This window comes from Thalassophryne amazonica, chromosome 5, assembly GCF_902500255.1.
Source record: "Thalassophryne amazonica chromosome 5, fThaAma1.1, whole genome shotgun sequence".
Lineage (NCBI taxonomy): Eukaryota > Metazoa > Chordata > Actinopteri > Batrachoidiformes > Batrachoididae > Thalassophryne > Thalassophryne amazonica.
Window position 1 is genome coordinate 107,846,129 of NC_047107.1, and position 15,390 is coordinate 107,861,518.

Genomic DNA, 15,390 nt, shown 5'->3' on the forward strand with positions numbered 1-15,390 from the left:
TTTAAATACTGGGAACTCCTACTAATAGGGGATTTGAACCCATTCTGAGCGCTTTTTATCCAAAGGTTCCTCATGTCAGTGTGGGTTCTTTCCGGACACTTCTTTTCATTGTCCATGGACATACAGATGAAGCACCTGCTCCTGCTGGCTACAAATAGTCTAAGTGTGAATGTGAGACTGAATGGTTACATGTGTGCATGTGTTAATCCAGTTGCAAAATGTCAGCCAACAGTGACATAATCATGCCTCGGCCACTGGAGTATGTAAACACTCCACATGTTGGCTGGACTCCGCGTCTTTATGTGCATGCCTTCTGACAGGAGGCTGCCTGTGCGTCAAAGGATCGATGCGTCATGGATAGGTGCGGTTTGCGCAGCGAAAATCGACACACGCACTCCACACTTGCCACGGAAGTGCGACGAGACGACCGCACTTCTGGATTTCAAACAGTTTGAGCTAAACTTGCTTATTTTTCCTCTCTCTCTCTCACTCACCAGCCGCATCGTTTTGTACAGCTGCGACCCGAAACCGCTGGACAGGACGCGAAAGCAGGTTCGAGCCATTTAAATATGCGCGTAATTGGCAAACACTGGCGACGCATTCCGTGCGTACCGGGATAACGCTGCCGTGATGTTCAATACTTCTGGGATTGAGCACACTTTTACCAAGAAAGAGGAGATTTCCGAAGTTAGCAATGGCACCGTGCAACTGGTTTACAACGTGCTGGTTACTGTCAGTCCCACGGCCGCGTGGAACAAGTCGTGCGGGGAGCAGCTGCAGGATTTCGGGCGCCCAGAGAAGATCATCATCGGGGTGATGCTGGCGATCATCACGGCGGTCACCGTGATGGGAAACACTCTGGTGGTGATTGCAGTGTGCGTGGTGAAGAAGCTCAGGCAGCCTTCAAACTATCTGCTGGTGTCCTTAGCCGTGGCGGACCTGTCAGTGGCCATCGCGGTGATGCCGTTTGTCATAGTGACAGATCTCACCGGGGGCAAGTGGCTGTTCGGTGAGGTGTTCTGCAACATCTTCATCGGCATGGATGTAATGTGCTGCACCGCCTCCATCATGACCCTCTGTGTGATCAGCGTCGACAGGTGAGCAGCCGCGCAGCGCCAAAATTACGCACGGCGATACGCTCCGCAAAGGGCACTATTCAGGAAAACGCAGTCGTGTGCGCCTTTTCTGTGGCGTTCTGAAGTAATCAGAGGTCAGTTCCAGTTCAAATGGGGAAAACAGGTCACGAGTTTGGTTAAACGCGCGAGGCGTTGCTGTGCCAGAGAATGGAATTTATTTCTGTTTATCCGTTCATCTGATCCAAAAGCAGGCTGAAGCAGGAAAAAATAACGCACAGACTGTGATTCATTTATAGTGGGCTTAATTAATGTGATGACCAGACTAGTTTCCTGTAGTGTTAACATGTAAATAACTGTGCAAGATGGAGAGGAAGAGAGTGCACAAAGTGAAGTGATGTAGGATACAAAGATTAGTTCAAACCACGAGCGCCAGCTGCCTTCTAGCCATGCGCTGCCCCACACTGGAACACTTATTTTGTAGGGGCAAGCTTCAGTTTTGTGAGAAAGTACAAAACAGAACACAACAGAACAGAAAACAGTTCTTGTCATATCATACATACAGTCTAATTAGATGTGCTGCTCCTGTTTGATGCATTCAGAAAAACACAAAATAAAACAAACCGCTTGTGTCGACATTGATTTCCAAACTTGGGGCATAAATCCACCACAGGCCTCGTGCAAAATGTGACATATAATACACACACACACACACACACACACACACACACACACACACACACACACACACACACACACACACACACACACACACACACACACACACACACACACACACACACACACACACACACACACACACACACACACACACACACACAAAAACAAAAAACAAAAAAACAAAACAGAAAGAACTTGTTATACCATAATACAACAAAGTTATACCACAATATGTGGCTGTGGCTGTGGCACTGGAGCGGTTCTGTCCAAATTTGAACCAGTTTATCCTCAACTAAAACACAACCCTATACCACCATGTTTAAGTCATATGGGCTCCAAACAGTTTGACTTAAAAGTAAGCACATTAGGTTCACCTTTGACAGAGTTGCATCTTTAACCAATTCCTATTCCAAAGGAGTCTCACATTTTCAAGGTCCCCCAAAGTGACAAATACAAAGTATTTCTTTAATACTACCCACAGTATCAATAATATCTGATTAAAAATGATCAATAAGCTTTGAGTGCTGAAACATGAAAACGAGTTTTATCACCAGTGGCACCAGCAGAGAATATTTACATACTCTGCACCCCCATATATTTTGTCAGCTCAGTAGTCAGCTGTGTGCTAGGACAGGGCTGTAGTAATTAATTAATTGATTTAGTTTATCACTAATTAGGGCCCCTTCACACATAGAATGAATAAGAACAATTCAAGGCAAATCACAGAAAAACAGCCCGAATGAACATCGAGCAGACATCGGGAGGGACACACGGTTGGGCAGGCGTGAACAATCCCGCTGTGACGGTTTCGTGCACGCTTGTGTGTGTGCACAAACACATTGCAAGCAGCTGGAACGTGTTGCACCACATTGCGCTGCTGCTGCTGTGGAGAAAAAATGAAAACCACACACCATATAAAACACCGCAAATTCTATTTACTCCCTCTTATTGAGCATAAAATACAAGTATGATCCCTCTGTGCCTCTGTATATGACCCATGGTCATAGACGAACAGTCACGAAATGATATAAATGAAGCAGTGCGCTCTTATTAGGCCTTATTATCTTCAGCCGGGTATATAAATAATTACTGCAATAACTACATACACAATTATATCACAAATAACTAAAATAATCATAGAGTAAACAAAAGGAGAGTGACAGTTCTATGGGCTGAACGGACAGATGGGCCTGTCCGCGCTTGTCGCTGCTGTTGAGATCTCTGGTCTTGGACGTCCCAGCTGGAGAACCTGTACCATGTTTTGAAGGACATGACCTTACAACTGTCCACCGTGAGGCACGTGTCTGTGCCTGCTGCCTTCATGTGGAAATACATAAAACATCTTTCACCGGGCTGCCGAGCACCTAGGCAGGCTGCTGCATGTGAAACGGGCCATTAGATCATGTGAACATGCAGCAGGGGATCTGAATGTCATGCATGTCGGGCCAGACACACATGTCGGCCCAGCCCGACACACGTGTCCTTTGGCGCACTGCTCACAGGACATGTGTGTCCTATCAGACAGACATGACAGCCCGTTGCAAAAGCAATATATGTTTTATGTATTTCCACGTGACGACAGCAAGCACACACACATGTGCGCCACAGTGGACAGTTGGAAAGTCATGTCCTTCAAAACACGATACGTGTTCTACAGCTGTGACATCCAGGTCCAGAGATCCCAACAGCTGCTGCTGTAGGTGGCCACGCCCCCTGTCCGTTCAGCGCACACACCAAAGTGTCTGTTTCTGTGTTATGTGATCTTTTTTTTTTTTTAGGTATTTTAGCATGTAATTGTGTATGTAGTTATTGTAGAGGTGGCTTGCTGTGCTGTGTGCACTGGCCAGCCCCTATCTGTACATACATAGCAGCATTTCATGCAAGTGTGCACCCCTGCACGCCACGTGTTGTGGGGAGGAGCGGGGGGGGGGGGGTTGCGGAACATACCCATGGCACATGTGTTGTGGGGGGAGCCGACACTCTGGCACATCATGTGTGTTGCTTGGCAATGCCACAGTCGTGGGGGCACTTAGACATATTTCACAGCCAGCTCAAAAGTGGTCGCCTGCTCACTATTTTTGTCCTGACTGCGCGATTGCCACCACATTTCCTAAGTGCTCCACAAGTGGTATTGGATGTTCGTGTCTGTCACCTGGAATTTGGCCGACACCTGCCGAGAGAGGGATCGAATGGGCACTCACAGGGCACTCTCTGTCTTTCAGCTGCTGGTGTGCGCGAATGGTTGTGGCGACAGGTGTACGAGGCGTTAGAGGTGGCTCTGATTTTTCACGAATGGCATGCATTTCCTCCTTCGTGCGCTAGTCAGCTTCAATCATGCTATGTGTGAAGGGGCCCTTACAGATCCCTGCTGCTGATGACTTCTTCTGGTTGCAAAACATCAACACAACTATCATTACAACTCCCTCCACGCAGATCAGTTCCTAATTATTCAGGATCACTTCATCAATCATGACAGTTACTGCTCTCAGATTAGTCCTCGATGACTTCCAGTTTCCTTCTGTCCATTACAACTTCCTGCTCTAGGATAACTTCATTTAGTCCAGTGTTTATTACATGTACAACCCTGCTCCTGGATCGGTCTCTGATGATTTTGTGATCTTGGACCACTTCATCGCTCATGACAATTTTTTTGCTGTCAGATCAGTAACTGATAACTGCTCTCGGTTCAGTTCATGATGACTTCCTCCTAACGGATTAGGACATTTTGTTAATTTATCATTACACCTTCCTGCACTGAGATCAGTATAGTATAGATTTCCTTTCTACTCTTGGATCAGTTTATTTGTTTCATTATTCATTATGACTTGCATTTCCCAGATCAGTTTTATGAATGTTTGCCTTCTTACACTGTGCAGTGAACAAAGTGGAACTCAAATTAATTACCTTCTTTAGTGCACCAATCACAAATGTGCAAGGAGCAAGAAACAACCCCCCTTTGATTCAAGAAGACTTCACTTAAAAGATTCCTTTGGTTTTAAGATTCAGTCGCCTCTTAACAGAACGTGACAGACATACAGACAGAATTAACCACAATGATATCAAATGATGAGTGTCACAGTTGTGACCACAATGAAAACAAATGCTTATGATTGCACTAATGATGTGATTATTACTAATAACATCCAATTAGGCACTGTGACCCCACAGAATTCTCTGCGTTTCCTGCTTGTGGATACAGCGAGCGTGAGTGGAGAAGCTTTAATGATATTATGTTGGTACGTGGCTCACACACACATGATTGGCTGTTGACATGTTTCTTTTTCAGTGTTAAATTATCACTACAGGAAAATGCACATTTCCATTCAAACCGGTGTTAATTCACCTCAATTACTTCTGTAAATCAAGTTGATCAACACGAACAGAGATGATTGACAGTATGCTCAAGTTGATTTCACACTATTTTGAAGAGGGGTACATGCAATTGCTGCAGTATCACATTATCACTGCAACAATGCATAAGCTCCCATTTATAACAGTGTTAAATCACATCAATTCTGATGGTAAATCTAATCAATTTACACTGAGCTGATTTACAGTATACAGGAACTGATTTAACACTATGACAGAGCTTATTTTACACTACTTTGAATGTGCTCATATGCATTCATAAAATTTGTGTTGTAGTTTTCCCTGTGTTGATTGTCATTGTGTCCTGTCATCCTGTTAGTTATCTTTGTGATTTGTCCCCTGTCTGTGTCCCTATGTTGATTATCATTGTGTCTCAGTTCTGTGTCCTCTCATCTGTTAGTTGTGTTGTTTTCCTGTGTTTACCACCTGTTTGCTCTTCTTTGAGTTCCGTGTAGGTTTTCTGTCTTTGCTGTCTTGGTTTTGTACTTGGTTGTTTTGTGGTTTTTGTTTTTAGTTTGATTAGTATTATGAGATGTTTTTGGTTCCACTCACCCCTGCCATGATTTTGGCCTGATCAGGGCATTGAGCCCATTGTTTCCCCCCTTTGAGTTATTAGTTGTTTATTTTCATCCTGGTTTATTCTCTGTTATGTTGCCACTTTTCTTTTTGACTTTTTACTTTGACCTTTCCTTCAGTTCTGTTGTAGTTTTCTTCAGTCAGTTGTGTTTTCATTTATTGTTCATCAGTTTATCACTTGGTTATCTAGTTTCTCTCGTTTGTAACATTTGTTGTACTTTAATGTCAGGTTTTGTTTTCTGTTATTGTTTTGTCACTGCTTTTCTTATGGTTTGTTTTACCACCTTGTTTTCTTAATCACTTTCTATTTAGTTTAGTTTTAGTATTTATCTCCATTTATTCTCATGTAGCTTTCATTAGGTTATCACTTGTTTATTTTGTTGTTATCATTATTGTCACCAGTTATGCTTACTTATCAGGTTTTGCTTTCTGTTAATTATTTAGTCTTTGATTATTTGTTCTGTCATCTGTTTATCTACTCGGTTCACAGTTCCCTGTTTCCCTCACACCCATCCGATTATGTTCTCACTTCACATCTCTGCACCTGCCTCATGTCTTTGTCTTGCACTTTGTTTCTGTCCGCTCTGTGTCTTCTTTCACTCTCACTCTTGGCACCTGCTCACGCATCTTTGTATTCTGTCACTTTGTGCACTCTCTTCCTCCCCATCTTGCACAGTGTTTAATCTTCGTTCACTAGCCACACCCCTTTCTAGATTGTTCCTCACGTGCACCTTGTTAACTCCAGGCCTATTTAATCTCCTCCCAGTCACCACACCAGCGCCAGTTTGTTGTCCTGTACACATTCCAGCTCTCGTTCTCAGTTCTGATTTTTTGACTTGCCGTGTATCATATTTTTGCTCTGGTCTCCTCGACCTTGCCTCATCCTGGATGTCAGTGTTTGCTCGTGCCTCTGACCCCTGCTCAACCATGACTGCATTTTTGCCTGATCTTGATTGTTCCTCTGCTCCGCTACTTGATAACGTGTACTGAACCAGAGCCTGAAATAAAGACCATGTTTTCTCCTACACCTAAGCCTAGTCTGGGAGTTTGCATTGCGGGTCCAGCCGCTATGGTTACCAGGCAGCCGCCTGTTCTGACAACCCCGGGGTTTTCTTTGGAGTTTTGAATCACCTTGTGTGTGTGAGTTTTTGTTCATGTGTTGTTTTCTGGTCTCTCCTGTGTCCCAGAACACTCCACACCTGTCACTCATTTGGTCGTTTATGTTTCAGTATTTAAGCCTGCACAATTTCCTGTTTTGTTGCCAGATTCTTCTTTGGTTCCACTGTGATGTAGTTGGGAGTATTTGGCTTATCTTTGTCACCGCTGTGTGTTTGCTCTTTATTTACATCCCTTTGTTTCATCCAGTTTGTTAATTCTACCTGCGCTTTGGTTTGTGTTTTACTCATGTTAACCCCTTTGATCTCACTTTTTGTTGCACTGAACTCCCATGTTTTGGACAATAAATCACCACTGTAATCACCTTACCTTCCGTTTGGTTACTGTCTGCAATCTTGGGTTCATTGAGACACTGCTAATGCAACAATTTGCTGTGCATCGGTGGACATGTAGAGGGTAATAAACCTTTCAAAGAGTAGTTTTGAAGTCAAAGAGATGAGAAATTTGCCGCTTGGTACCATCTGTGGATGCTCACTGCAATCAGGTCAGGAGCTGGTGACATGTCATTTTGAAACATCCTCCAACTGTGCCATTTAATTAATTTATTCTTTTTTCACATTGTGACAGAAATGATATAACAAAGAGGACACTCTCATGAGCAAAATTTAACATGCATTCTAGAAATAATTTAATTGGAAACAACTTATCATGCCCTTGTCGTCTGTTGGAGTGGAAACTGGGTTCTGTTGGGTGTCACAGTCACTGGTTGTGATTAGAGAGGTAAATTTCAATTCCTCATATTCAGAATGAACACACCTGTGAGCAGGCAGGCATGACTGCAGAAATCATTGTGAAATTAAAGCATTCAGGGCATACGGATCCAATTCTGCTCCTACCTTTTGTCCTACATTACTAATAAAAGTGTACTCTTTAAAGCAGGTGGTCACTAGAGGGTGCTATTGTGCCACCCCTCAAAATACAGAGAAAGAAAAATATAAAACAAGATGCGTAATTAATAAATAAGCATGGTTTACTTAGAATCAGAGTATGCAAGTGACTGTCAGTGTCAGGACATGTGTAAATGTGTTTCCAAACTTCATTTTAGTTTTTTTCATTTGATTTCATTTTGGTTAGTGAGAATAAAGCCAGCTTTCTGGTTGGGTTGCCGGTCATATGAAAGTCTCTGGAAGGTCACAAACCTTTCATAATCATATGACGTGAGGCTGAGTTTTAATTTGCACGTCAAACCTTCCCATAGGGACAAACCTTTGTGTGTCATAGCCAACTGGCATCATTTTTCATGTTTCTGATCTAATTTTATCTGATAATGGGCAAATCAGTCACACCCAGCGCAGGGGTTCCACTCACCCGCCGTCACTCTGGCCAGAAAAATTACTGATACGACGACCACCACTGCTTTTGTGTTACAAGTCCAACTTCAAGCTACTTTTTCTCTTATTTCATTCATGTGCTTTCACCTTTGTCACACGAAATCACATAATTCAGAGCAAAGATCAGTGCAAAGTACTCTGTGGAATCTTAAAGCATGCTTCAAAGCTTTTACTTGAAAGGTTTTGCTGGATCAATTCAAAACAAGAACCTGAGTGTGGACTAACTAAGCTACAATGCCATTGTTATTGATTGATAATGTTAGATATCAAGGTAGGATATCACATAATTTGGAGCAAGGAATGCAGCTGAAACACTGCAGCATCCTTCTCCCTATGTACCCTGGGTCGCTTCTCTGCACATGTCCAAACCATTTCAATTCCAAACGGTCCAATCTGAGCTATCCCTGTGATACGTTCATTCCTAATCCTGTCCATTCTTATCACTCCCACAAAGAATCACAAGATCTTCAGCTCTGCCTCCTGTCTTTTTGTTAGTGCCACCATCTCTAACTTAGGTGGTCTCACTTCTTTCACATTCAGCCTTGTTTGGGTTGAAATTTCCAAGTTTTCAGTTTGGTTTGTAAAGCTGTCCCAGACCACTGTCTGTACCAAGTAATCCATTTTTGGTCTAATCAGAATAGGTGGTCTCAGTTTGGATCTTGACCGATGATTTGCACTCTTTTCCTCAATTTCTGTGGGGGCAAGACAATTTTTGAACAACAAGGTTATTCATGTCGTGAACTGGAACTCGTCTTGCATAGTTCACATTAACTTATTGCTTCTAAAATAGCCAGTCATTGTGAGCAACATCTGCTAGTTTAGCTAATATTAGTGGCACCATTTCAAAAACCTGTCCCAAGGTGCTTCACATGGGTAAGGTCTAACTTTGTCAACCCCCCTGAGCAAGCATACAGACGACAGTGGTAAGGAAAAACTTCCCCTGGCTTTCTTGCTGAAGAAACCTCAAGCAGACCAGACTCAGAGGGGTCATCCACTGCTTAGGCCATTCTAACACTGGCCAAGTTACAAGCAGTTCCAAATGTGTATAATGGTGCAACGTCCATCTTAAGGCCAATCCCACAAAGTCTAAGGTCAGTCCCATATTTCTGCCACCAGCTGTGTCAATTCTGGCTGTTGCTGTGGAGTGCAATGAGTCGGATCAGCCATCCATTATGTGGCGCAGGTCACACCTCGACCACTCGCCCAGCCACGAGGCTGTCAGGTTCCCCAGTCTCAGCAGTGATACTTCAGACAGAGAGAAAAGGAGTAGAATACGTAAATCAGACAGGACTAACAGCACCTGGGGCATTAGTTTCACTAACAATAAATCAACAGAGCAGCACAGAAAGTAGTAATGTGCTTGCCGCAAGCTAACCCTATGCTTTGATAACAAAGTCAAAAATTTGATATAATGTGACTGAGACCTGCTCCATTTGTAATACAATTTGAGAGGCGAGGAAAAATTATTTGACACTACCCATGTATGTTGGCAAAATGAAAGGGAAAACAAGTCTTTAATCTTGACTTGAATGACTGCACACACTGTTTTATCTCAGCAGGCAGATCATTCCATAAAACAGGTGCATAATAAGAAAATGCTGCCTGGCCTGCTGACTTCTTTTTAACCTTAGGGACACATATGAATTCTTCATTCTGAGAATGCAGAGCTCGGGCTGGTACACAGGTTTTAAATAGGTTGTCTATGTAGGGAGGAACTAGTCCTTGAATGATTTTGTAAGGGGAGGTGATGGTCTAGTGGTTAAGCGTTGGGCTTGAGACCAGAGGATCCTCGGTTCAAACCCCAGCCTGACCAGAAATCACTAAGGGCCCTTGGGCAAGGTCATGGCAGCACCCTCACATCGATGTGTCGGTGTGTTTGTGTGAATGGTTGAATGTGAGGCATAATTGTAAAGTGCTTTGAGCATCTGATGCAGATGGAAATGCGCTAAATAAATGCAGTCCATTTACAATAAAAATCTGAAAATCAGACCTCACAGAGACAGGAAGCCAATGAAGTTTCGGGTAATGTGGTCATACTTTCTGCTTCTGGTCAAGGTTCTAGCAGTGGCATTTTGAATCATTTGGAGACCTCTCAAGCCAGACTGCGGTAAGCCTGAGAGCAGGACATCGCAATAATCCAATCTAGAAGAGACAAATGCATGAATCACAGTCTCTGCATCAGCCACAGACAGGACGAATCCTTGCTATTTTACAAAGACAAAGCAGTCCTAGTGGCTTCTCTAATGTTTAGCTCAAAGGACAGTGTGGCATCAAAAATCGCCCCAAGGTTCCTCACTTCATCACTATAATGTATAACACATGAATCTCAGTTTATTGTTAGCTGTTCAAATTGATGTCTTTGTGTCGCAGGACCCAGGACCATCATTTCTCTTTTGTCTGAATTATAAAGTCAGAAGTTGCTCGACATCCAGCTTTTCACTGAAGCCAGGCAATCCTCTGAAGTCTTAATGTGTGTGAGATTACCTTTAGTTATCGGCATGTCCAACTTAGTGTCCTCAGCATAATGGTGAAAAGTAATTGTATAGCTTTGCAACATATGCCCTAGGGGTGCTATATAAAAGGAGAAAAGCAGGGGGCCTAACATGGACCCTTGTGGGACTCCGTGTATCATTGGGTCATGATCGAATAAATAAATGGACTGCATTTATATAGCGCTTTTCCATCTGCATCAGACGCTCAAAGCGCTTTACAATAATGCCTCACATGGCTGCTGCCATGCAAGGGTCACAAACATTATTAATATCACACTGAAATTTATTCGAAAGGTATCTTCTGTTAGCACCAATTATATAACGGGAGCCTCCAAGGCCCAGATTGCTGATTGTACTTACAACATCAGTATCACTATTACACATCTTATCAATAAATTTTATACAACACTTTGCAAAATGAAGCTCAGTACCCATACAATTTGAAAGATATGGCAAGATATTACAATGTGTGGTATATGGCACACATGGTACTCCAACATTAATAATAATAATACATTTTATTTGTATTGCACCTTACATTTCAAAGAAATTTCAAAGTGCTACAGCAAGGATTTAAAAACAGAATTAAAACAGATTTCAAAAACCATTTCAAACGATAAGATATCTAAAAGGCCTTTTGAAATAGCAATGTCTTTAGGCCTTTTTTAAAGGCCTCCACACTTGTGGTTGGTGAAGGCAGTGTGAGGAGGTGGTGGAGCAGAGAGATCTTGAGGTGGTGTGTAGGCAGGGGCGGTTCCGTGCATGCACTGATAAGTCAGGAGGCAGAGTTTGTACTCTATTCTGTATTTGATGGGCAGCCAGTGGAGGGATCTGAGGACAGGGGTGATGTGGTCAAACTTGCGCCTCCTCGTCAGGACCTGGGCAGCACAGTTCTGGATGTGCTGCAGCTTTTGCAGGTTTTTACCAGGGGTCCCGACGAGGAGGGCATTGCAATAGTCCAACCTGGAGGAGACAAAAGCATGGACCAACCTCTCAGCATCTGGTTGGGAAAGGGAGGGGCGGAGCTTGGCTATGTTTTTGAGGTGATGGAAGGAGACTTTGCATAGGTGGCGGATGTGGATGTCAAAGGTGAGATGTGGGTCAAATCTGACTCCAAGGTTGGTGATGGAGGTGGACAGGGGAATGTTGTGGCAGAGAATGGGAATACTGGTGAGGGAGGAGGACTGGGTTTGATGTGGGGTACCGATGAGGATGGCTTGAGTTTTGTCAGTGTTTAGTTTAAGAAAGTTATCAGTCATCCATGCCTCTATCTCCTCCAGGCAAGCCTGAAAGGCAGACGGCAGATCTGAGGGGAGTGTGGAGTCCATTTTGATGTATAACTGTGTGTCGTCTGCGTAGCAATGAAATGAAATCTTGTGTTTACGGATGATTTGACCAAGGGGGAGCATGTAGATGGTAAAAAGGGTTGGACCAAGGACGGACCCTTGTGGCACTCCACAGCTGACAGTATGGGTTTTGGATTTGGATTGTCCGAGTGTAACACATTCTGTCCTGTTCCTGAGATATGAGCGAAACCAGTTGAGAGTTGTGCCAGTGAGTCCTATTTCAGTGTTGAGGCGGTGGAGCAGGATGGTGTGGTCAATGGTGTCAAAAGCGGCTGATAGATCCAGTAGGAGGAGGAGAGATGATGAGCCCTGGTCTGCAGTCATGAGAAGGTCGTTCATGATGCGGACCAGGGCTGTTTCTGTGCTATGTGCTGAGCGGAAACCAGACTGAAATATTTCATATAGGTTATGGGTGTGGAGGTGATCATGGAGTTGAACTGATACGACTTTTTCCAGGACTTTGGAAAGGAACAGCAGGTTTGAACACTACATTATTGTACAAGACACAATAATAGCAAATAGTTATGTCAAGTCCATCTACTAATATACCATGGTCCTCTGTGCCAAATGCAGTGAAGATCTAACAATAACAGAACCATAGTGGAGTCTGAGTCCATTTCAAGTAGATCATTAACCACTTTAGTGAGAACTGTCTCTGTGGAATGGTGCATTCTAAATGCAGACTGCAGTGACTCAGAGAGGTTATTCTCAGTAAGATGGTCCAAAAGCTGCTGTGAAACTATTTTTTCAAGAATTTCAGAGCAAAATGCAAGGTTGATATCAGTCTCTAAATGAGGTTTCTTCCTCAAAAATGCCAGAGGGAGTTTTTTCTTCCCACTGTAGTTCTGCTAAATTCAATTTGAATTCAGTTATTCAGTTTGTTTATATCATGTCAAATCACAACAAAGACGCCTCAAGGAAAAAAATCTGTAAAAATTACAGTTCTCACTTAGTTTCGATGCTGAGAGCAGCCGTTTTGGATAGTGAACTCTGTTTGTGGTGTTCAATCAAGTTGATGAGATGGAATTACGACTTTCTACTCGTAATTAGGGAATTATGAACTCTGAGTGCAACTGGAACGCACCGTAACAACCCAAGAAACATACCATGAATTAGCTGTGGGTAAAAGCACAACCTCTTGTTGACGATGATGAAAATTTATGAACGAGCCAGTGAGTTTTATCGTGTCGTGTCAGTTTAGGATTAATAGAGGAGATTACGGGGATGAATTTGCCGTCACGCAGGCTGCACGGAAACATCTGTGAAGTGTTTGAATGGATCCCTGTGAAGACAGGCCCCTATTATCCAAACAATGTAGATCTCATTTGGTGTGTGACTCAGTACGGATTATAGAGATAATTAATTAGGAAGGGAACTGGCAATTAAACACATAATTAGCTGTAATCAAAGCTCTCATGCTGCCATTGTGGGTCTCTCAAAGAGAAGTCTGTAAAATCAGAGACTTGACTGAACAGGTGTGTTTGTGTAGGTGATAGACGACAGCGAGGCAGAGTATTGATCGACTCCTGTGGCGTTACATGAGAGGCGCATGCTGGTACGGATCGCCTGCTGCAGGATTTGTGACAGTACGTCTGTACTTCAGAAGGCTTTGATGGATATTCAGACACACTGGTGGGGTTTTCTCTTGACATTTACCTTCATTTTTAACTTGCTGCTATGGATCAACATGTAGGTTTTACAATATTGTGTTCAACTGATATCTGAAGAAGCGAACTGATCCAGATTACTTCGTGTTGTAGGTTCATGTAAACCGGTGTGTTTCCTCTACAGACTCACAAATATTAAGGCTTTTTTTTTTTAAACAGAAAATTATTCATGCTCCTTTTTCTAACGAAAGACCTTGAAGCTATTTTAATCCTTTTACATGAACATACAACAGTGACTTCTATTTGCAGTTTATTCATATTCAGTAATAGTAGCCATGTGCATTAAGACAGTAACACTTTCCAAATTAATGGGAAAGTGTGTCCAAACCTTTGACATGTACTGAATATAACTTAGATGTATTATATGTGTGTGTGTCTGTTTTTGACATGTTGCCGAGCAATAGTAACCATGGTAACACCCCACACACATACACACCTGTAACCCTGACCCCGATACAACCTGCCCCCGCCGCACACACGCAACCCCCTTCACACGCACAACCCCCAACAAATAGACGGCTTTACTGTATCAAATCTCGCGCGTAATCATGTTCTCGATGGGGAGGCCGAGATTTTATTGTCAGTGTAAACAAGCGTTTGCGGCAACTTGTTTGCAACATTGCATTGTTATGGAGGTGAGTTAAACCAAAATGTATTTAGGTGTTTAACTAAGATAATTGTGAGTCTTTAATGCGGGTTTTATATATATATATATATATATATATATATATATATATATATATATATATATATATATATATATATATATACACTCAACAAAAATATAAACGCAACACTTTTGGTTTTGCTCCCACTTTGTATGAGATGAACTCAAAGATCTAAAACTTTTTCCACATACACAATATCACCATTTCCCTCAAATATTGTTCACAACCAGTCTAAATCTGTGATAGTGAGCACTTCTCCTTTGCTGAGATAATCCATCCCACCTCACAGGTGTGCCATATCAAGATGCTGATTAGACACCATGATTAGTGCACAGGTGTGCCTTAGACTGCCCACAATAAAAGGCCACTCTGAAAGGTGCAGTTTTATCACACAGCACAATGCCACAGATGTCGCAAGATTTGAGGGAGCGTGCAATTGGCATGCTGACAGCAGGAATGTCAACCAGAGCTGTTGCTCGTGTATTGAATGTTCATTTCTCTACCATAAGCCATCTCCAAAGGCGTTTCAGAGAATTTGGCAGTACATCCAACCAGCCTCACAACCGCAGACCACGTGTAACCACACCAGCCCAGGACCTCCACATCCAGCATGTTCACCTCCAAGATCGTCTGAGACCAGCCACTCGGACAGCTGCTGAAACAATCGGTTTGCATAACCAAAGAATTTCTGCACACATCTGCATGCTCGTCGTCCTCATCGGGGTCTCGACCTGACTCCAGTTCGTCGTCGTAACTGACTTGAGTGGGCAAATGCTCACATTCGCTGGCGTTTGGCACGTTGGAGAGGTGTTCTCTTCACGGATGAATCCCGGTTCACACTGTCCAGGGCAGATGGCAGACAGCGTGTGTGGCGTCGTGTGGGTGAGCGGTTTTCTGATGTCATTGTTGTGGATCGAGTGGCCCATGGTGGCGATGGGGTTATGGTATGGGCAGCATCTGTTATGGATGAAGAACACAGGTGCATTTTATTGATGGCATTTTGAATGCACA

General features: G+C 43.1%; 1 protein-coding gene across 1 annotated transcript in view; it reads left to right on the forward strand.

Annotated features, from left to right (window-relative positions):
* The first annotated feature begins 273 nt into the window (after window positions 1–273).
* htr7c (5-hydroxytryptamine (serotonin) receptor 7c) overlaps window positions 274–15,390 on the forward strand; it is a 90,935-nt gene continuing 75,818 nt past the window's right edge. Inside the window, exon 1 of the mRNA XM_034171075.1 lies at window positions 274–1,097. Coding sequence (XP_034026966.1) covers window positions 631–1,097 — 467 coding nt within the window. The 5' untranslated portion in view covers window positions 274–630. The remainder of the gene's footprint in view (window positions 1,098–15,390) is intronic.